The sequence below is a fragment of the Maniola hyperantus genome, chromosome 13 (genome assembly GCF_902806685.2).
Source record: "Maniola hyperantus chromosome 13, iAphHyp1.2, whole genome shotgun sequence".
Taxonomy (NCBI): Eukaryota; Metazoa; Arthropoda; class Insecta; order Lepidoptera; family Nymphalidae; genus Maniola; species Maniola hyperantus.
The window spans coordinates 1479339-1502036 of record NC_048548.1 but is presented as its reverse complement, the minus strand read 5'-3'; the positions used below and the strand labels follow the sequence as shown (position 1 = coordinate 1502036).

General features: G+C 40.0%; 1 protein-coding gene across 1 annotated transcript in view; it reads left to right on the top strand.

Moving 5' to 3' along the window:
• Positions 1–5098: 5098 nt before the first annotated feature.
• Positions 5099–22698, top strand: part of LOC117987822 (androglobin-like) — a 30128-nt gene continuing 12528 nt past the window's right edge. Inside the window, exons 1-17 of the mRNA XM_069502481.1 lie at positions 5099–5209; positions 5707–5895; positions 6563–6691; positions 9236–9365; positions 10117–10319; positions 12605–12734; positions 14009–14148; positions 14751–14895; positions 15974–16131; positions 16783–16935; positions 17625–18010; positions 18887–19051; positions 19464–19547; positions 20049–20261; positions 20579–20879; positions 21267–21518; positions 22499–22661. Of these exons, the coding sequence (XP_069358582.1) occupies positions 5099–5209; positions 5707–5895; positions 6563–6691; positions 9236–9365; positions 10117–10319; positions 12605–12734; positions 14009–14148; positions 14751–14895; positions 15974–16131; positions 16783–16935; positions 17625–18010; positions 18887–19051; positions 19464–19547; positions 20049–20261; positions 20579–20879; positions 21267–21518; positions 22499–22661 (3052 nt within the window). The remainder of the gene's footprint in view (positions 5210–5706; positions 5896–6562; positions 6692–9235; positions 9366–10116; positions 10320–12604; positions 12735–14008; positions 14149–14750; positions 14896–15973; positions 16132–16782; positions 16936–17624; positions 18011–18886; positions 19052–19463; positions 19548–20048; positions 20262–20578; positions 20880–21266; positions 21519–22498; positions 22662–22698) is intronic.

Genomic DNA, 22698 nt, shown 5'->3' with positions numbered 1-22698 from the left:
TCTGTCTGTCTGTCCGTCTGTCTGTCAAGAAACCTACAGGGTACTTCCCGTTAACCTAAAACCATGACATTTGGCAGGTAGCTAGGTCTTATAGCTGACATTCGGGGAAAAATCTGAAAACTGTGAATTTATGGTTACATCACACAAAAAAAATTAAATTGTGGTCATGAACTAATAATTAGTATTTTCAACTTTCGAAGTGAGTGACTATATCAAGTGGGGTATCATATGAAAGATCTTCACCTGTACATTCTAAAACAGATTTTTATTTATTTTTATGCATCATAGTTTTTGAGTTATCGTGCAAAATGTCGAAGAAATACAACTCTAGTACGGAAACCTCGTTGCGCGAGCCTGACTCGCACTTGACCGGTTTTTTAAATAATGAATTCTAGCCCTATAAATTACCGCAGTACAACAAAATCACATCATTTTATTACTACAGTCTAAGACCCTAACAAATGATGAAGACATCTAAGTCGCCTTAGCTTATCAAATCAACGACCAAGGTAAGTATAAGATGGATAACTTACTTATAAAAGAATTACCAACACTGAATTAAATGAAGTAAGGCTATTGTGGAAATTAAAAAAAAGAAAAAAGCCGTAACAAGCCGGTGGCCTAGTTGCGACACTGTTTATCAAACATTGAGTTTTGTTAAGCAACGCAAGTTTACCGGATTTCACAAATTAATGGTTACCCAAAAGTTATGGTAATTTAAAAATATTTCACGCCCTGCATACTTTTGACGTCATCATGAGCAACCCATTGCCGGCTCACTACTGAGCATGGATCTTATTAATGGCAGGGTCGCGCAGGAATATTACACAAAAACGAGGATTCTAAATAAAATAAACTTTATTTCGACTTCACTTGAACACGGTTTTACATGGAAGGGCATAGATAAAAACATACTCTATTATCATAGGGATGTGACATAGACCACAGATAAAATTTACATTCCAATAGATCTCATCTCAAAAAGAGAAGGGTTTGGCCATAGTCCACTACGCTGGCCAAGTTTAGATTGGCAGACTTCACACACCTTTGAGAACAACAGTTATCTATAGGGAACTCGACTCAGGCAAGCAGGTTTCCTCACGACGGTTTCCTTCACTGTTAAAACAAGTGATATTTTAATTGCTTAAAAAACGCACATAACTCCGAAAAGTTAGAGGTAGTTCGTCACCTACCCCTAACTTTTTGACGACCTCCCTGGCGCAGTGGTGAGCGCTGTGGTCTTAATAGTGTGAGGTCCCGGGTTCGATTCCTGGCAGGGGTTTGGAATTTTATAATTTCTAAATTTCTGGTCTGGTCTGGTGGGAGGCTTCGGCCGTGGCTAGTTACCACCCTACCGGTAAAGCCGTGCCGCCAAGCGATTTAGCGTTCCGGTACGATGCCGTATAGAAACCAAAGGGGTATGGGTTTAATAAAAACTGCCATACCCCTTCCAGGTTAGCCCGCTATCATCTTAGACTGCATCATCACTTACCACCAGGTGAGATTGCAGTCAAGGGCTAACTTGTATCTGAATAAAAAAAAATAAAAAAAAAACTTTTCGAAGCTAGGTGCGTTTTAAGTAGGTCTGTACTTAATTAAATATTACGGTGAATGAAAACATCGCGAACTTTATGCCTCAGAGTTGTCCACTTTTTGTCAGAGTTTACACACAAAGTTGTATGAAGTCTGGTAAATAAAGGGTACAATATGATGACGATGCGTACGAAGTTATTTAAGTTATTCGAAAAACACTAAAGTTATCAAATACTTTGTTGAAAAATCTTCCGATTAGAATTGCATCTAAATCTGCACTAACGATATAATAACGATCGTAAAAGGCTCCACAATGATATTAAATTATCCACCGGAACTGTGTATTTATATACAAAATAAAATAATTGAAATGCTATTATGTTATCAATTGTTACATAATTACTGTTTAATTACCCTTTTCAATTATTGATAGCAAATGATTTGAATGAAACTAGTTTTGATTAAAATTTACACACCTATACTTGCTTAGTTACGGTTTCAATAGTAGATAATTCTCTGCGTGCGATGGGGGGACCTCGTGAGTGACCCACTCGCCAGGCGACGCGCAGGTGCTTGGTTTGGTGCTTGGTTTTAGTGGCAAACGTTCCCTGGCTGGCTGGCTGGCTGCGTGGCTAGCTGGCTGGCTGGCTGGTTGGCTGGCTGGCTAGTTTCCGAGGGGGATGCGTATTGCGTAAATGCATTTCCCAGAGATAAAAAAGGTGACGAACTTTTACACGCTGGATTTGGTGCCTACAGGATTTCAAAAAGCCTAGTAAATCTAACGAAAGCTAAACGACGTCAAAGGCATAAGTTAAAATTATCAAAATCATCGTCAACCGATACATGTCCACAGCTGGACATGGGTAAATATCGTGTAGGGACGCGTCACGGTCTTGCGCCGCCTGAATGCTGCGATTTCCTGCGACTCGTGTCTGCCAATAAAGAAAGAAACAAACAAACAAAGAAAAAAAAGTTTATTTTTTAAAGCTGTACCACACATTACCAGTTAGAACTGGTTAGGTTATCCCGGCGCCTCTAATACTTGGGTTGTAAAGTCAAAAGACTTCAAGTAGAAGAAGCGCCGGAATAAACTATTTCATATGTGGCACAACCCGAAAAAAAAGGTCCCTACTCAGCATAAATGCCATATTGTCTTGCACAAGTACAAAAACATACAGCGCTGGTTTTCAGTAGGAACCCTGATTCGGGTGGCGCCACGGAATTATTTTTAATTGTACTTATCTAATCTATCTATTATATCTGGCCAACGCTACGCTTCCCAATACGAAGTCAGACCATTCTCAAAGTCAAATTACTGAATTTACATCAAATAATTTCTTCAAAAAAAAAAAAAAATTCAGCTCGCACATTAAAGTGGATAAAATCCGCCATTTTTCTTTTTTGAAAATTTTTGCTTTGTAGTGACACTCGTGCCATCAAGACAAATCAAATGATGTGGCAGTTACAAGCGGACATAGGAACGCACAATACATACTGCAGGTCAAACACATAACCCTTCTTTGGGATTCGCTGCAGTCGGGTAAAAAGAAAGAGTTAAAAGACCCAAGAAGAAATCCAATTAAATTAGAAGGCATTGTCTAATTCATCAATAATCACGACCATTGAATATTTCTCTAAAATCTGACTCCATCTCCTATTTAAGATTTAGTTTCTCGATTATTTCTGTCTAATACAATTGCATAGAACAAGATACATACCTTTACTTCGCAAAAGCCATTCGGAAACTTGACCAATTTAATTAGACCTTCAACAGTCCATATAACTTCGTCGATTTCATCAGTGTTGCTTTTAAACACGAGGGGGGGTGAAGACCAAACAAAGTGGTCGTTCAAAACTACTTTCACCAGACTTGGTTCATTTTGCAACTGACCTTAATATTCTGATGTTGTTGCAAACGGCTCATTGGAACAATTATTTTAAATCTCGATGCATTTTGTAGTTATTACACGTTATTACAGTTAATGGGGCTATTATCGTGAGTTGAACTCTTGTTACTCGGCTGAAAGGTTACCCGATTTCAGCAGTCGTTAAGTCGATCTACATTCTGATGTGCTCTCTCGCTTAATTATTATTAACTCTTTACATAATTGGGTATTTGACTACATCAAAAATAAATTATTTCTCAGTGATTTTTAAATAGAGGATCTTCCAAAATACGTAATATCTACGTCCTTTTTGTTTTAAGAGTAATAGTAATTATCGATTAAACTAAAAAAGTACGTCAATATGATGTGACGTCACATTCCAGTATAAATCATAAAATCTCGCATACCTACTTAGCGCGCGTTGTGACGTTTGATAAAAGTTACTGATTTGACTAGTTGTCAAATACCTAAGTACCTACCATATTCTTCAAATGAGTAAAGTAAAGTAAAATATTCTTTATTGTACACTAAAACCAAAACAATAGAAATAATAACAAAGATATTTGCAAGTAGATATTATAGGTTTTCTTGACAGACACGACGGACAGACAGACAGACAAACAACGAAGTGATCCTATAAGAGTTCCTTTTTTCCTTTTGAGTTACAAAACTCTACAAAATGCCTTCTGCCTTGCTATCTGGTTTTCCAATCCAATCCATCAGCCTGTTTGCGTTCACTGCTGGACATAGGCCTTTCCAAGAGCGCGCCACCAAACATGGTCCTCCGCCTTCCTCATCCATCCGCTCCCCACCACCTTCTTCAGGTCATCAGTCCAGCGGGCAGGAGGTCATCCCACACTGCGCTTACTGGTACGCGGTCTCCACTCCAGAACACGTCTGCCACATCGGCCGTCGGTTCAGCGACAGACATGACCTGCCCATTGCTACTTCAGCTTGAGCTATGTCGGTCGCTTTTGTTCTATTGCGAATTTCCTCGTTCTAGATTTAATCCCTGAGACTTGAGAGTGATTCCCAACATAGCTCGCTCCATATCGCGTTGAGTATTGATAAATTAACGGGCACGGATATAACACGCGAGTAGAGACAGTCGATATTGTCAATTCTAAATAATTTATTCATAGGTTGCTTGTTACCAGGAAACAAGAGTCGATTATATACTATAAACTGGTTTAGCGTGTAGATAAAATATCAGTAGGTGGTAGCAGCGTGGGATTTATTTAGTTTAAAGCATAATTCAATGCTCTAAATTAAATGGGTACTAAAACCTTTAGTGGTAATCTCTAATTCAGAGAAAATAAGACATTTAATTTTAGGAAAGCTGGATTATATGAATCTTGTTCGGTCAAACGGAGCTGGAGTTAAGGTATGAATTTTATTCAAAACAAAATATCAAAAGGTCCCATAAAAAGTAATGACATACTTTAAAGCAAACGGAAGAGGTTTTAATCAAAGGGAAGCAATTTAAAACTAATGATTTTTATGTCAGCTGCCAATTGCGAAATTTAATCATTGATGACTAATCAAAATCATGTTTTGTCAAGTATTCGTGATTGCGAAAGCTTTAATTAATTAAAACTACCCATGAGACCAATAATTAATCTATGATACTACCAATATTTTAATTATTAATTGTAAGCTAAAGTTACTAATTATTAATAATGTCGAAGAAAGACTACGGCAAGAAGAGCATTCCGATACACATTGATCCAACAGAATGTCCTTTTAGAGAATTTCGTGACAATGAACTGAGTCCAGATTTTTGGGGAATGGTAAGGCCGGCAGCTCGAGTAGTCATTGATGAACAGCTTGAAGCTGTCATTGAACTGCCGGGAGCGGTTACATGTACAATATATGTATGCAAATAGAAGACTAGTTCACTATGCAGTCGCAGCTTGAAGCAGTCAAGAATGCTTCCAGCTGCCCGTGTAAGGCCAGCCAGGTTTTGTCACGATGTGCTCGTTCACCATTAAGGCCGGCCATACACGGACTGCTCGAGCGGTTAGCCAGTGATCAACATACACGGACCCCTCGAGCAGTCAGAGTCAACAGCTTGAAGCTGCCATTGAGCATCGCTGCGTGCTGGGGATCGAACCCCCGGCCCTTTGTATAGGAGGCTGACGTCTTTACTACTAGGCTATCAGTTAAATTTTAGAACAGGTTATAGGAACTCCTGTTCAAATTTGAAGCTAAGCGAACTGTTGTCTGTCAGTCAGTCAGTGTTAGGATTTTATTAAGTACCGACTTAGATTATAACCTCTGGTCCTAGGGCCCGGCTGCGTTCCGAGCGGGTCATTTTGGCAGCAACGTCAGCAAAGTGAAGTCGGCTGTGGACCACGTGTGGATGGATGAGCAGACTCAGCCGTTGCCACGCTCGGCGAGGCACTACCTGCATGGTTGGGTACGGGCTGAAGAACTCGCTGAGAGGCGGTGGAACGCTGAAGCTGTGGTTTTTGAGGTATTGTTTAACCAGAGCCTTCAAAATAGGTTTCACTGTACGTAGTCGGCAGTCGACTTCACTGCCACTTTATGCAAGAACCAGGTTTCCAGTATTGAAGGTTTGGTGCGGGTCAGTGCCGATCAGTGCGGGTAAAAAAGCCCCAAATTATCTTATTAGCTCTCACATAAAGAGACCGGTAATAGGATAATATCAGGCTATTTTACCCTTCATCCTTGCAAGCAACCAACATCAGCAAAGTGACAGTGAAGTCGGCTGCGAACCACGTGTGGGTGGACGAGCAGACTCAGCCGTTGCCACGCTCGACGAGGCACTACCTGCATGTGTGGGTACGGGATGAGGAACTCGCTGAGAGGCGGTGGAACGCCGAAGCTGTGGTTTTTGAGGTATTGCTTAATCAAAGTAAGTACATTCAAAATTGGTTTCACTGTACTTACGCTTTTTCACTGTCAAATTTTGTTGAATTTTACAAAAAAATTGACGTTTAATGCGTCCACAGTGACATTGAGAGCGCCGTTGATGCAGGCATAGCCTTGTATGTGAGAGCTCAAGTCATGGGGCTATTTTACCCGCACCGCTTGGTATTGACCAGCACTGACCTGTCGTACCGGAAACCTTAACACAAATCCAATAATTCTACTCGATACTCTTTTAACTCTTTTTGTAGGAGACTGGAGACGGGAAGATGTCAACAATGGACGTTCAGCTCAGCCACGCCCAAGTGCTGCTCAGATCCTCCTTCTGCAGAAAAGTACTGTGCATTTGCTACGTACTGGAGAGAGCTGAAAGCTTAGTGGCAAGTCGATTTTATCCATGCTTTATATAAACTTACTAGCTTATGCCTGCGACTTCGTCCCCGTGGACTACACAAAGAACCCCCTTTTTTACCCCCTTAGGTGTTAACTTTTTACAAATCCTTTTTTTGCGGATGTCTACATCACAATAGCAATCTGCCTAATTACAGCCGATTCGCCCAGTAATTTGAGCCGTGCGTTGATAGATCAGTCTCTGTCGTTTTCGTTAAGAAACCCCTAAAAGGGTAAAAAAGGGGTTTGAAATCCACGCGGACGAAGTAGCGGGCATAAGCTAGTTATAATAAAACACTTTGTTATGTAATTTGAATAACTTTACGCAAAAATTTAAATCATCACCAATAACATAATTATTTATTATTAATGCTGAATTTTGATTTTTAACCGACTTTAAAAAAAGAGGAGGATCTCAACTCGTCGGATTTTTTATTTATTTATAAATAATAAATAGAGCGTAGTTCCCACTAGTGAAATACCAACATGCTAGCCCGATAAAAAAGATCGATCAACTAAATGTATAATAGATAATTATGTTATCAACAAATAATTAAAATAAGTTATACATAGTCACAAATATGCCCAATGATAAAGCATTTCACAATTTATTCAGCTTAAGGCGCATTACAACTTTTGTTCCGTTCCACAATGCCGGATCGATGGGTAATATTTAACCGAGGTATTTTGTAAATTAATGTATTCTATTTACTGGATACGGGAAGTTTTTAAAAATGCATGGTGTTATTCTCCCCATATTGTACAAGCAAATTTTTATTTATATACCTACCTCTGCTTTTTATAATTTACGCTATGCGCAGAAAAGTGTTTTAGTCTTTTACTTTACAATGTAATTTACGTGCTTTGAAATAAAAATAGTAATTTCTGAGTGTTTTGTCGAATCTGTTTTCTTAACCCGTGTTAGAATTCCAGAGTTTATCTATAAGACACTAGTTGTCCTAGATGAATGTTTTGAATTTTTGATTATAATCTACCATCAGAACTTCTTTTGAAGTCGGCTAATAAACCGTAATGCACGCCAGTGTTATTGGTAATGATAACAAGAATTTTACGAACATTAAACAGGAAGGAAATGGCCGAAGTATTTTTCCACCTCCCTATTTCCGCTGCGTTACGTCTAGTTAGCTCCAATTAAAGATTCCTGGTGAAAGAACAGAAAGAAAGAAAAGGAAAAACGTTCGGAACGTCAGCGAGATTGTTGTAATTGGCTGCTGAATACACTCGAGAATTCTAATAGTTCAGAACTTCAGGTGCATTCGAGAAGAAAATTAGGTTTCAGCGTACCTTACGCCAAAGCAGTGATAGCCTAGTGGTTAAGACGCATAATATTCTCAAAAGTGTGTGAAGTCTGTCAATATGAACTTGGCCAGGGTGGCAGACTTTGGCCTAACCCTTCTCAACCTGTGCTTAGTATTGGGCTGGGGATGGATTGATGATGTTTTTTTTAAAATTTATTGACTAGCGCTTGGTTGCAATAAGACCTTTATTTTTAACCGTTCAAAAATCGTAATGCGCCTCCTCCTTATTGGTAACTAGTTGATGCCCGCGACTTCGTCCACGTGAATTTAGTTTTTTAAAAATCCCGTGGGTACTCTTTGATTTTCTGGGATAAAAAGTAGCCTATGTCCTTCTCCGGGATGCAAGCATTTCTGTACCAAATTTCATCAAAATCGGTTCGACGGATGGGCCGCGAAATGTTAGCAGACAGACAGACAGACGCGCCTTCGCATTTATAATATTATAAGTATGGATATTAGTATGGATTAGTATGGATATGGATGATAACAAGAATTTTACGGAGATTAAACAGGAAGGAAATGGCCGAAGTATTTTTTCCACCTCCCTATTTCCGTTACGTGGACAGCAACGCGACAGCAGTAGCAATGCGGCAGTTCATTTGCTGTCTCTCTTCTTCTGCTTCTTATTTTGCTTTGTGGCTATTGCTGTCTCTCTCTAGCCGCTGTGACGTGTGACAGCAATGATCTCGAGATTTACGCTTGTCGCAAGCCTGTCGCGAGATCACCCGCGGGTGTCTTAAGGGGGCTCAGGACGGTGCTTTCTTCATACAAACGTAGGAGGGAAATTACTACATTACTTGATACTGTACGCTCTAAACTAAGTATTATATCGATTAATCTCGTCATTATCTAGGTTTATTGATATATGAAACATTGAAAAAAATATTGATTTTAAAGTTGCGAGGCTTAAAAGATTCCTATTTTAACAATAAATTTATGACTTTGGGCGTAAATAAATAAGATTAGGGGGGGTATGAAAATTCGAAAGAAATTTAACATTAGACATAGTTTATTTATTCATTAGTTGAAATAACTATACTTTGAAAACATAAACTCAGTAGTTTTTTCTCAAAAATACTTTTCCTAAAACCTTGATTTCGGTGAAAATCATCGTGCCTCTCACCTTTCTCATACTCTGATACTTTTCTCAAGTGAAAAGCAAACAGGTTCGGTCGGACGTATTGCGTCACTTTAATATTTATATTTTGGTCACAGGTCGAACACCAGTGGGAGAACTTTGTCGCCTCTATACCACCTGAGGGGTGGAGGGCGCGCTACCACATCTACTCGCCAGGGTTGAAGCCGGGGGGAGGGCAGCAGCATCGACCAACTTTATCCAAAAATGGTACGGGTTTCGAAGCTCAACGGCATAGCTCAACGGGTTGTGAAGCTGAAGTGGCAATTGGCAAGGGCACATAGTTCGTACAACCGATAGACGTTGGGGTCCCAAGGTGCTGGAATGGCGACCTCGCACCGGAAGACGCAGCGTTGGAAGACCCCCCACTAGATAGAAGGACGACATCAGACGAGTCGCAGGGAGCCGCTGGATCCAGGCGGCGCAAGACCGTGGCGTGTGGAAGTCCCAACAAGAGACCTATGTCCAGCAGTGGACGTCTATTGGTTGATGATGATGATGATGATGATGGTACGGGTTTCTCTTATATCCAATCCAATCAAATCCATCGTCATGTATGTGTCCACAGCTGGACATAGACCTTTTCAAGAGCGCGCCACTAAACACGGTATTACAGGGTGAAATAAAAACGCTAGCAAAACTTAGCGCTATGATTGTATTACCAATACACAATCCAATACCAGCAACCATTTGCCTTATTAGTGTTTAGCATTTTTCAAACCCCCAATGTATAGCGTGCAAACTCAGGGAAATGCACCGGCTACGACGTGATACCTATCTACGCAACATTCGTTGACCTCTAGCTTCAGTCTGATGTTTTATTTGCAATACATTGCGATCATTTAAAAATACAGATTTTTTTAAAAAAAACTTTATTTTGTGGTTACTTATCAGTAATCATCAGTGTCTTAGTTTTTGCTAGCGTTTTAATTACACCCTGTATAGTAGTTTGTATGCTTAGGTTGCTACCTCGTCCGGCTCTTCTACCTCGGGGCCTGGCGCTGCGTGTGGGTCACTGACCTGGTGCCAGTGGACGCGACGGACTCTCCTCTCCTCCCGTTCTCTCCGCTTCTCTGCCAGTCGCCAACAAAGTCAGGCACCAAGCAATCTTCTGTCGCTGTTACTTCCCACTGCGTGCATCTCTGGCCACTGCTGCTTTGCAAGGTTAGACACATTTAATAAAGAAAAACCGGCCAAGTGCGAATCAGACTCGCGCACTGAGGGTTCGGTACTACAATCGTATTTTATCGACATTTTGCACGATAATTCAAAAACTACTTACCTACTAGATCTCGTTCAAACTAATTTTCTGTGGGGGAGGGGGGGGGGCTGTGACATACGGACGGACAGACAGACAGACATGACGAATCTATAAGGGTCTATAAGGGCACGATAAATCAAAAAGTATGCATAAAAATAAATAAAAATCTTTGAAAATTACAAAAAACTAAATAGTCGTTCTTGAATATATTTTAATTTTGATGTTAAGTACCACAAATTAGCGGTTTTCCGATTTATTCATTTAGAAGATTTTCTGATTTATTCCTGTTGATGAAAAAATTCTTCATCCTTAGACCAAAAATATCACAATACGTTTAAGAAACACCAGAAATCATAGCAAAATTACAAATTATCCCCTTTATACCACAACGCTGAAGATTACTATTTGACATAGCTGTAATTCTTTGAGATAATAAACTAATAAATCCTTAACTCTCGACATCAATTTTCTATAACCACAAAACCTCGTCTCAGTTACTCAACTTGTTACCAACTCGACGTAACAATCCCAAAGGCATTTATCTATTGCGATACACTCTCAATACGAATACCTCAAGAGTATAGAGTATAGACTAAACTCGATGCCTTTAATACTAAGGTACTTAGTAAGTATAGTTCCCGGCAGTTAAATAATCGCATCTGACCTACGATGCGAGTGCGAGCTCGCGCAGGCACTGTTCCACGCGCTCGTGTACTGTGTACGGATGTAGCACTCACACTAATGACTCCTCACGCGCCATTTTAACTCTATGGGTCAACTGTCATGTGAAAAGTACGGTTCACATTTAAAATAAGGACAGGACGTTTGAAATGAAATTTGACACAAAAAGTTAAGATGGCGCGTGAGGAGTTAAATTTTACGCGTTATAAGTAGGTAGTAAATAGTAAAGCCTACAGACACCCAGTTACACAGATTTATGGCTGGTAACGAACTGGGGGCCATTCGCCTAATTATAAACAAAGATCGGCGATGCTTCCTATTTTACATTGATATACAATATATGGAAGGTCACCTTCATCCATACTAATATTATAAATGCGAAAGTGTGTCTGTCTGTCTGTCTGCTAGCTTTTCACGGCCCAACCGTTCAACCAATTTTGATGAAATTTGGTACAGAGATAGCTTACATCTCGGGGAAGGACATAGGCTTAGTACTTTTTATCCCGGAAAATCAAAGAGTTCCCCCGGGCTTTTTGAAAACCTAAATCCACGCGGACGAAGTCGAGGGCATCATCTAGTTCCAAATAAGCATCCAAACTAAATGACTCGACTAAGCCCGCGTGGATTTAGGTTTTAATTTTCAAGTAACTTTTAGATTACTTTTAGATGTCCTTCAATCACGTCGCAACGGAGCAACGGATCGACGTAATTTTTTGCATAGGTAGGTATAGTTTAACACCTGGAAAGGGACATAGGCTACTTTTTATTCCGGAAAATCAAAGAGTTCCCACGGGATTTTTGAAAACCTAAATCCACGCGTACGAAGTCGCGGGCATCAGCTAGTACGACTTCTTCTCAATCGTTCACTCTTGACAGAGTGGTCGTGGCTATGAATTCTTCACTGCTGCTCGTGCGATCTCCCTCCAGCGACTTCTGTTGTTGGCATTATGTGCACACACGGAGACAGGCGTGTGTGTTGCGGAGCGAATTAAGTCCGTCAGATTATACGTCTCTGAGTATCAAAGTGGCCACTGTCCTTCCAATGTGTTTCACTTATGCGGTATGCCTGATACTGTCATTGTGCATCGCTCGAGTTCCCTTTGTACGATATCAATTTTGCCCTTTTCTAGTAATACTCGTAAGTCGTACTTTCAATGTCCCTGCGCGGATTTTTTTTGTGTAGCTGGATGTTTTTACGACTATAAAGTAAGAAATGATGCTTCAAAGTATCGAGCCGTTTCCATTATGTTTAGGTCAAACGCCTGCGCTCATGAAACATTCATGACGCATTACTGTTTAATTGCTAATCAAAATTGAACAGGCGCTCCCCAAAGCCTCATCCATCTTGAACACTTAGGGCTCTATCACACTGCCTGACATTTTTTTACGTATTTTGGAAGACCCTTTATTTAATAATCACTGAGAAATAATTTATTTTTGAGGTACCAGTCAAATAGGTACCGAATTAATTTGACCTCTATACACTTTGCTAATAAAATGTTTATAGGCGCTATTGAAACTCGCCGCGCCCGATATGAATTCAGATGAAGACAACGATCTGAAGGATGAACCAATGCCTGAGTTTAATGTGTTACACGCCTTAACTGGCTCTGTGAGCCTAACCTATACTTTTAAGGGTAAGTCTTTTATTTAATATCATCATCATGATGGTGATGAACACAGGACTCCAGGTCAAAAGGTAGACAAAGACAGACAGACACGCTTTCACATTGAAAATATTAGTAGGTATGAAATGAATTTAGATTAACTTTTGCTGTGTCTTTTGTTTTGTCGCGACTTGGTTCGCGTGGACCACACAAATTTCAAACCCCTATTTTAGCCACTTAGGGGTCTTTTCTTTTATTTTTTATATATTTAGATGACTAGCTGATGCCCGCGACTTCGTTAGGATTTAGGTTTTTAACAGTCCCATGGGAACTCTTTGATTTTCCGGGATAAAAAGTAGCCTATGTCACTCTCCAGGTCTTTAACTATATCCATGCAAAAAATCACGTCGATCCATTGCTCCATTGCGACGTAATTGAAGGACAAACCAACAAACCAACACATTTTTGCATTTATAATATGGGTATTTTTTTGATTTCACGTCGCCTAATATTTGTCATAATGTCATCGATTTAGGATCAAACCGAGAGTTCCCTCACTTGGTCCACTCTCGTTTTACGCAATAAAATAAAACTGTTCAAGATAAGTTGATTGATGCGAAGTTGATACGCAAATATTGCCAGGTGCCGTTCTAATCAATCTCTCTGATTGATCAGGGTAACTCTTACGTACCTTGTAGCCTTTGACAAAGTTAACAGGCAAATTAGATTTGCGTCGACACGTGAATTAGTGAATACAGGAAACGCGCTACGAGTTACTAGTGATAAACCGATAACCGAAACCATGTCCATGTTGACAATGAAGAAATTTGGTACAGAGAAACTTGCATCCCAGGAACGGACATAGGCTACTTTGTCCCGGAAAATCAAAAATTTCCCACGAAATTTTTAAAACCTAAATCCATGCGGGCTTATGTAGTAAAAGTAAGATGTTGTCTGTTGTGTTTCTTGTTTAATTAAACTCTTTATAATATTTAAGTAATTTATTTTAGATTTTCTTATTACATTTATAAACTTATTCAAGACATAACTTGACACCAAAAGACCCCGAGCTAAGAGCAAACACAGAAACATTATCTATGAATGTCATAGACAACATCTTACTTTTACTACAATATCACTTAGTTTAAACCATGTATTTCAGGTTCTTCTTCTTCTTCTTCTTCGCTCTGGGCTGGTTTCCGCACTTAAACGTTTCCGTGTATTTCAGGTTATAGAGATAAAAATATACCAAGGTGAAAATTTTCAAGAATTTGACATCAGAATATTAATTTCATTTTTCCTAGATCCTGAACGGGTATGGAACCTCCTAACATCAGAAGTGCCGATGTTCTCGTGGGAAGATGATGACGTCACAACCATCAGCACGTTCAAGGCCAAAACCATCAAGAAGCAGCCCGCCAAAGATACTACTACAGTAGTCAGGGTAAGCTGTTAACCTCGTTTTTACACGACTCTCCAAAAAAGGGAGTGCAGTGTTTTCAGGGTTCATGTACGTGTGTTTATTCCACCATAACTTCTAAACGCCTGAAAATATTTGAATGTATGGGGTATTCTTGGAACCCTTACATCGTCTCGAGTGACATTGGCAATAATCTTTTTTGAAAAAAAATTATATGGCAGTTGCCAAATGCCAGTTTTCAAATGTAAATTTTTTTTTTGACGTGCCATTCGTGTTTTTTTAATTACGACTTATTGTCTTGGAAGTAGGTATTCTGAACCAGTGATAGATTGATTTCGAAAAAAAAAAACAGAATTACTATTTCAACCACTTATTCTTTAAAAATCAACAATCTAATACTTATCAGGCAGGGTGGCGGCCCCACCCCGAATGTTATGTTGACCTAGGTCACTATACAAATGCACTGTTTCGAATTTTTCCATTTACTTGTGCTATAAAGCAGCTAGGTTTGATTCCCTTGACTGGTCTTGATAAACATGACAGACAGATAATTATCCTATATAAAAAAATCCCTGAAGGGAACCCTAAAAATATTGGTTTCTTATTCCAAACATTTGGTTAACCAGCGCGGTTCCATGACGACCATCCTCGTGGAAGACACGAAGAATCTTCTTCCCTATGCTCTCCCGGGAATCTCTCCAGGACATGAGATGAGTATGCTGGTTACGATGGCCAGGGATCTGCCCTTGAAGAAACCTTTGCCTGAACCTGGTATCTCCATCATCATCATCATCATAATGATCAACCCATCGCCGGCTCACTACAGAGCACGGGTCTCCTCTCAGAGTGAGAAGGGTTTTGGCCATAGTCTACCACGCTGGCCACGTGCGGATTGGTAGACTTCACACACCTTTGAGAACATTATGGAGAACTCTCAGGCATGCAGGTTTCCTCAAGATGTTTCCCTGTACCGTTTAAACAAGTGATATTTAATTAATTAAAACGCACATATAACTCTGAAAAGTTAAAGGTGCGTGCCCGGGATCGAACCCCCGACCTCCGATTAGAAGGCGGACGTCCTAACCACTAGGCTATCACAGCTTGTGCTATGTGTCGAATATTATCGTTAAAACTTAACAGGGCTTACTTTAGTCGAGTAGAACAAGTCGAGTTTGCAAAATTTTGCTTGCTCGTTATTCCAAGGGTCAAGAGTTAATTAAATGTTTTCTAAAAAATGTAAGTACTATATCTAAATATATAAATGGAAAAGGTGACTGACTGACTGACTGACTGACTGATCTATCAACGCACAGCTCAAACTACTGGACGGATCGAGCTTAAATTTGGCATGCAGATAGCTACTTAGACGTAGACATCCGTTAAGAAAGGATTTTTGAAAATTCAATCCCTAAGGGGGTGAAATAGGGATTTGAAATTTGTGTAGTCCACACGGACGAAGTCGCGAGCATAAGCTAGTTTAGGATAAAGTTCAAGATTCTAATGCTTTGCTTTGTAGGTATTTATAACTAGCTGATTCCCGCGACTTCGTCCGCGTGGAATCAGGTTTTTAAAAATCCCGTGGGATAAAATCCGTGGGATTTTCCGGGATAAAAAGTAGCCTATGTAGCCAATCTCCAGGTCTTTATGCAAAAATCACGTCAATCCGTTGCACCGTTGCGACGTGATTAAAGGACAAACCAATAAACCAACAAACAAACACACTTTCGCATTTATAATAAGGGTACTTACTGATTTTGTAAAAATAACACCAAGCCAGAAGAAGCTTTCGTCTACCACAGCCTTGTTTTAACTATAAAATCATAAATAACTATTAAACTTTTCTTTGTAGATGTTCAACTATGGAAAACCTACCGATGGGTGGACTGGGCTCGAAGACATGGACTGTACGAAGCATTTGACTGTCCTCGCACAAGGTTCCTGAAAGTGAACGGCCTTCTGAAACTTTCCTATGCTCCTCATTTACTGAATGTTCATAGCACTGAATCGGTAATGGTTTTCAGAAATTTTCACAACCAAATGTAGAGTGCATCAGTTTTTGTTATAACATTAAAAGGATATCACTACCCGTAATATTATAAATGCGAAAGTGTGTTTGTTTGTTCTTCAATCACGTCACAACAGAGCAACGAATCGACGTGATTTTTTGCATGGGTATAGTTAAAGACCTGGAGAGTGACATAGGCTATTATCGCGGAAAATTAAAGAGTTCCAACGGGACTTCTAAGAACCTAAATCCACGCGGACGAATCGAGGGCATCAGCTAGTTGTATATAATTCTTTACATTTACAAGGTAATTTGATAAAGGTAATTGATCTGACGGATCGAAGGGAAACAGGTAAACTGGGAAATGCCACTTGCAAATTATTCAACCAGATTCCAGCTTGGGCATTCCCTCAAAATGATGATTTTTGATATCACCAGCTGCGCGATTGCGGTAGAATGACAGATACAATGTCACGATCGCAATCACCTCTGGTTGGTTGACGCTTGCTCACTAATGGCAAGAATCGCACAAATTCTGCCAATCACAACAATTGAGATTGTAATAATGATTGATGCAAGTTTTACGAAATCGCCCTACAGTAATTAGAAATTTGATTTAGACTGGTTTGAGGGTAATGTTAAAAAAATTGTAGATCACATACCAGTTCAGAGAAGAGCACGACAAAACTAATGTTATTCCACTAAAGAAGACTGTTAAAGAACTAGCGGCCATAGCCACGTCGGCCACGGCTCAGCAGTTACTGAAGGAGAAGGAAGAGTTGCGGCAATGGGTGTTGTATGGGCCGGTAATGATAAACACTTATTTAATGTTATTCCACCAAAGAAGGCTGTTAAAGAACTGGTGACCATAGATAGCCACGTCTGTCACGGTTCAGCAGTTACTGAAGGAGAAGAAAGAGTTGCGGCAATGGGTGTTGTATGGGCCGGTAATGATAAGCACTTATTTAATGTTATTGCACCAAAGAAGGCTGTTAAAGAACTGGTGACCATAGATAGCCACGTCTGTCACGGTTCAGCAGTTACTGAAGGAGAAGAAAGAGTTGCGGCAATGGGTGTTGTATGGGCCGGTAATGATAAGCACTTATTTCACTAAGCCAAAGCAAAAAGAGAATTATAGCTTAACTAGCTTATGCTCGCGACTTTGTCCGCGTGGACTACACAAATTTCAAACCCCTATTTCACCCCCTTAGGGATTGAATTTTCGAAAATCCTTTCTTAGCGGATGCCTACGTCATAATAGCTATCTGCATACCAAATTTCAGTCCGATCCGTCCAGTAGTTTGAGCTGTGGGTTGATAGATCAGTCAGTCAGTCACCTTTTCCTTTTATATATTAAGATTTAAGCTATAATTCTCTTTTTGCTTTGGCTTAGTGAAATAAGTACTTATTTAAACCACCATCAGTGCTCAGTAATGGATTGACATGATATGACAATATAGTAACTGTTTGCATTACTTACGTTATCACTTTTCAGCTACAAGAATCAGTAAGAAGTGTCACCATCCTATACTACCCGTCGATGTATCAATTCGCATCAACAGCCAGCAATCCTCAATCAAGAATAACAAGAACGTCTCTCAACAAAATGGTAGACGTGCCAGCACCAAAATCATCACCACTGTACCTCCAAATCGACGGACCAAATGAGAATGTCTTAAGGATTTCCTTAGCCATGCTCCATCCGAGGGTACTCTTCAACTGTGGTGTGCCCATACTTGATTTTATAGAGCCAGCGTATTTGATACTGGAGGTTTTTGAATGGTTCGTGGACTGTGAACTGCCAGTAGCCAAAGCGTATATAGAGACACGAGAATACAATTCTGTAGAGATTAAACTGCCTCCAGGGCGGCATTTTTGCAGGTTAGTTTATTAATTAATTAGATTAACTTAAAATCTTCAAGGCGCTGATTCTGTTGTCTTTCTCTAAACTAAATTCAGAGTGTCTGCATCTTTTGCTTTCTAATATTGCTAAAACTGGACGGAACATGAATTTTACATTTAAAGACTAAATTTTAGAGGACCCTAAAAATTTAAACAATAGGCTCGCGACTGGCAGCTAAAATTTGACAGCATTAAATTAAATTTAAAACTGTCAAACTGTGTCTGTCTTTTTCATATTACATTAGTAAGAAGAGGATGCGAATACTCTAAAATTTTGTTGTGCTCAGAATCAGTACCAATGAGTGTGTAATGACGTATGGAGCGGAAACGTGGACACTAACAGTTGGTCTCGTCCAAAAATTAAAAGCAGCTCAGCACTATGGAGCGAGATATTTGGGTATCTCTTGCATATACAATCCGAAACGAGGTAATTCGTAGGAGAACATAAGTGACCGACATAGCTCCAAGGACTAGAAGGACAAGGAGCAAGCTGAAGTGGGCACTGGGCAGGTCATGTCTGTTACAGAATCGGCAGCCGATAAGGCAGACGTATTCTGGAGTAGAGACCACGCAACGGGAAGTGTAGGTCGATCTCCAACCCACTGGGCCAATTTTCATGGATATAACTTGAAAAATTACGTAGTTTCATACTAACTTTCATCCTTTTTAAGACCCTTTATGGGGTGTAATTTTTCAATTCTTAGTTCTACTTCAAAAAAGGGACCTAATACTCACATAATTTAAATTTATTAACTACAGCGGTGGCTGTGCGTTGATAGATCAATCAGCCAGGCAGTCAGTCAGGACAAGTCTTTTTATATGTGGAGTAAATTAAAATAATCCATAAATTGTTAGGATCTGGGTGCACTCCCGCATGAATTGGCACGCCATGTTTCTGTCGGAGTCGTCATTGTTACTTGGCACGCGTGATGTGGTTCAGTGTGCGGCAGTCAGAGAGTGCCCTTGGGCTTCCCCTTTCTTTGCATACCTCGGCACTGCTTTATGTAGCGAGTTGCTTGGGTATCTATAATCTATAATATATATAAAAAGAAAGTTGACTGACTAATTGACTGGCTGACTGACTGACTGATCTATGGCATGCAGATAGCTATTACGACGTAAGTATCCGCTAAGAAACAGTTTTCGAAAATTTAACTCCTAAGGGGGTATAATAGGGGGTTGAAATTTGTGTAGTCAATGCGGACGAAGTCGCGAACATAAGCAAGTCATGGTATAAAATCCGAAACGAGGAAATTCGTAAAAATTCTTAGTGAGTGCTTACGTCACCTACTCAAGTACTCAAACAATTCATTTTTTCAATTTTTCAATCCAGCGGATTAGGTTGTGCGTTCTAAGATCACTCAGCCAGCCAATCAGTCAGAACAGGTCTTTTTATATGTGCAGTAAATTAAAATAATCCATAATTTGTTAGGATCTGGGTGCACTCCCGCATGAATTGGCACGCCATGTTTCTGTCGGAGTCGTCTTTGTTACTCGGCACGCGTGATGTGGTTCAGTGTGCGGCAGTCAGAGAGTGCCCTCCCGTTTCCTTGCATACCTCAGCACTGCGTTATGTAGCGTGTTGCTTGGGTATCTATAATCTAGATTATAATAAATAAAAGAGACAGCTGACTGACTGACTGATCTATCCAACGCACAGCTCAAACTACTGGACGGATTGGGCTGAAATTTGGCATGCAGATAGCTATTATGACGTAGGTATCCGGTAAGAAAGGATTTTTAAAAATTCAACCCCTAAAGGGGTATAATAAGGGTTTGAAATTTGTGTGGTCCACGCGGACGAAGTCACGAACATAAGCTTGTCATGGTGTAAATCCGAAACAAGGAAATTCGTCAAAATTTCTAGTGAGTAAATGCTTACGTCACCTACTCACACAATTTCAATTTTTCAATCCAGCGGATTAGGTTGTGCGTTCTTAGATCAGTGAGCCAGGCAGTCAGTCAGAACAAGTCTTTTTATATGTGCAGTAAATTAAAATATTCCATAAATTGTTAGGATCTGGGTGCACTCCCGCATGAATTGGCACGCCATGTTTCTGTCGGAGTCGTCTTTGTTACTCGGCACGCGTGATGTGGTTCAGTGTGCGGCAGTCAGAGAGTGCCCTTGGGCATCCCGTTTCCTTTCAAACCTCGGCGCTGCGTTCTCTAATTGGATACGAGTGAATAAATCCACTCTCAATATGGCGGCGAATGAAAAGGATTTTCTAAAGTAAGTTTACGCGATCTTCTTTAATCACAAAATAATTTAAAAAATTATGGTACTGCGATTAAGCAAATAATTCATCCAAGTTATAAATATCATTTGCTTTAACGGTGAAGGAAAACATCGTAGAAAACATTATGGAGAACTCTCGGATATGCAGGTTAGGGTTACCCACCTGAATTTTAGTTTATTTTACTTATCAGGTTTAATTTTTTTAATTTTTTTCTATTTTTTTCGTTGTTGGGTTGCGGCTTTTTAAACTTTCTATAGATCACTACTTTAGTTCAATGATTTTAATTTTATGACTATCATTAATATTTCAGAGCTTATCAACCAGATTTGCAATGGGACTCTGAAGTAGTAGGCTATGACAAAGCCCTGGTCCACTGGATGTTCAAACAAGCATTACAATCTCTGTTGTGTAAAAGACTCTTAACAAACGACTTTCACGCAGTATGCACGGTTCTTAGGTCATACTTCTGTGATCCTGACTTTGGCATGCCTCCAAAACCTAAACCCCCTAAATCTTTGAGGGCCATCGCTGATATGGATCCTTGTGATTGTGTTATGCCTGAAGTTGAAGAGGTCGAGGCAGTGGAAGAAGACGTGATGGAGGAACAACAGGTTATTTATTTTTCTTGTCACAACTTGAGTATCTTCAAGGCAAGAGTGTATAGGTAGCTTCTAGACAAACTTGCTCCAACCTAGGTCTCATAACTTTGCTTTCATTGCTTCAAACGCAAGCCAAGTGCTGTAATAAATAAAAACGATAATTTAATATTTTATTTGATAAATAGAAAAGCACCACGATCTTGTCATGATGAAAATTATTGATTCAATCTTTAAACAAACCGTCAGGTTGCGAGTCAGACTCGCACACCGAGAATTCCGTACTCGGGTAATTTTTTTCGGTTCAGTAGTTGCAGAGATTACCCCCGTACAAACAAACCAACAAACTTTACTCTTTTTATAATATTAGTATAGATAGTATAGATTTAAATGTTACTCTAGGTTACTGAAGAAAAACTAGCGATAGACCCAGAAATGATGAACAAGCTGTTCAGCCATCCAGAACCACCTTCAACTTCCCAAGTCTGTGACCTCGCTACCGAGGAGCTGCCTTGTGGTGTACTGAAAGCTGAACGGGATAAAACCATAAGAAGACACGAGGCAGCTACATGTATCCAGGCGCACTGGCGAGGCGCTTGGGCAAGGAAATGTTTGACTGATCATGTGCTGATTACAACTGATGTTTTGAAAATGGTTAGAATATAGGTACTTTTCAGGGTTCGTTACCCGCAGGGTACGAAAGGGACCCCAATATAGCCTCTGCTGTCCATCCGTTTGTCCGTTCCGTACGTCTGTCTGTCAGCGAGCTGTATTTCATGAACCGTAAGAGGTATAGAGAGTTGGAATTTTCAAAAGAGTGTGTGTTTCTATTACCACTATAACAGCAAATAATAAAAACTTCAACGTTTTCTTCTTAATTTGATTTATGGCTTTCAGTAGTGCCACACCGAGCAAACTTCAACGCAATACTAATTCTGAATACTTAGTGAGAATATTGGAATCAACTTTTTACATTATTTGGTGTGAAATCGCAGTCAAGATTAACTTCATACTAGAAAAGTTCGTGTCACCAAGCGATTTGACTTTCCGGTCGGATACAGCCACAGACTACCACCACCAGACGCCTAATAGCGGGACACTCCCGATCACCAAGCTTAGGTAGTTATGTAGCATAAAAGTCAGCCCACGCCCGTTCGGTACCCTCACTCCGCACATTGTTTTGATGACGTGACTTTTGAGTCCACCAATCACAACAAAGCATTCTCCCCTGTCCTCCGCCAACATTTTGCGATTTTGTTTTCATGCCTTGTATATATGCGTACTCTTGAGGTTGAATTATCTGTGGATGCAGCACATGGACCAATAACTCCATGGTTATCGGTTTATGCCATGCATCTTCCAAGTTAACCCACTACCATCTTAGAAGTTTTTTTTATTTTTTTATAAAGAATATTAGCCATATTAAATGACTAATATGCCCCTTTCCTCTCCAATTAAGCGTCAGGCTTGTGCTAGGACTAGGTACGACAAAAGTGCAACGGGCGGGGTTTGAACCGTCGACCTTTCGGTTTTCAGTCCACTCCTATACCGGTTGAGCTATTGAGGCTCTATTAAGTTCATCACCAATTACCAACAACAGACAAGTGCTAACATGAATAAAAAATTATTCGCAGATCATGGAGAACGCGTTTGGAAATTTGGAAGCATTGTCAGCTCTGATGAATGAATTCTTCCTGATGTACCCTGGAGCAAAATACGCATACTCTGTAGCGTCTGCGCTTTCTGGAGTAACGGGACTCCATCAGTACAATGGAACATCATCAATTACGCCTAAATGTAAATATCTAATGTTCCATCATTATCATAGTTTCCA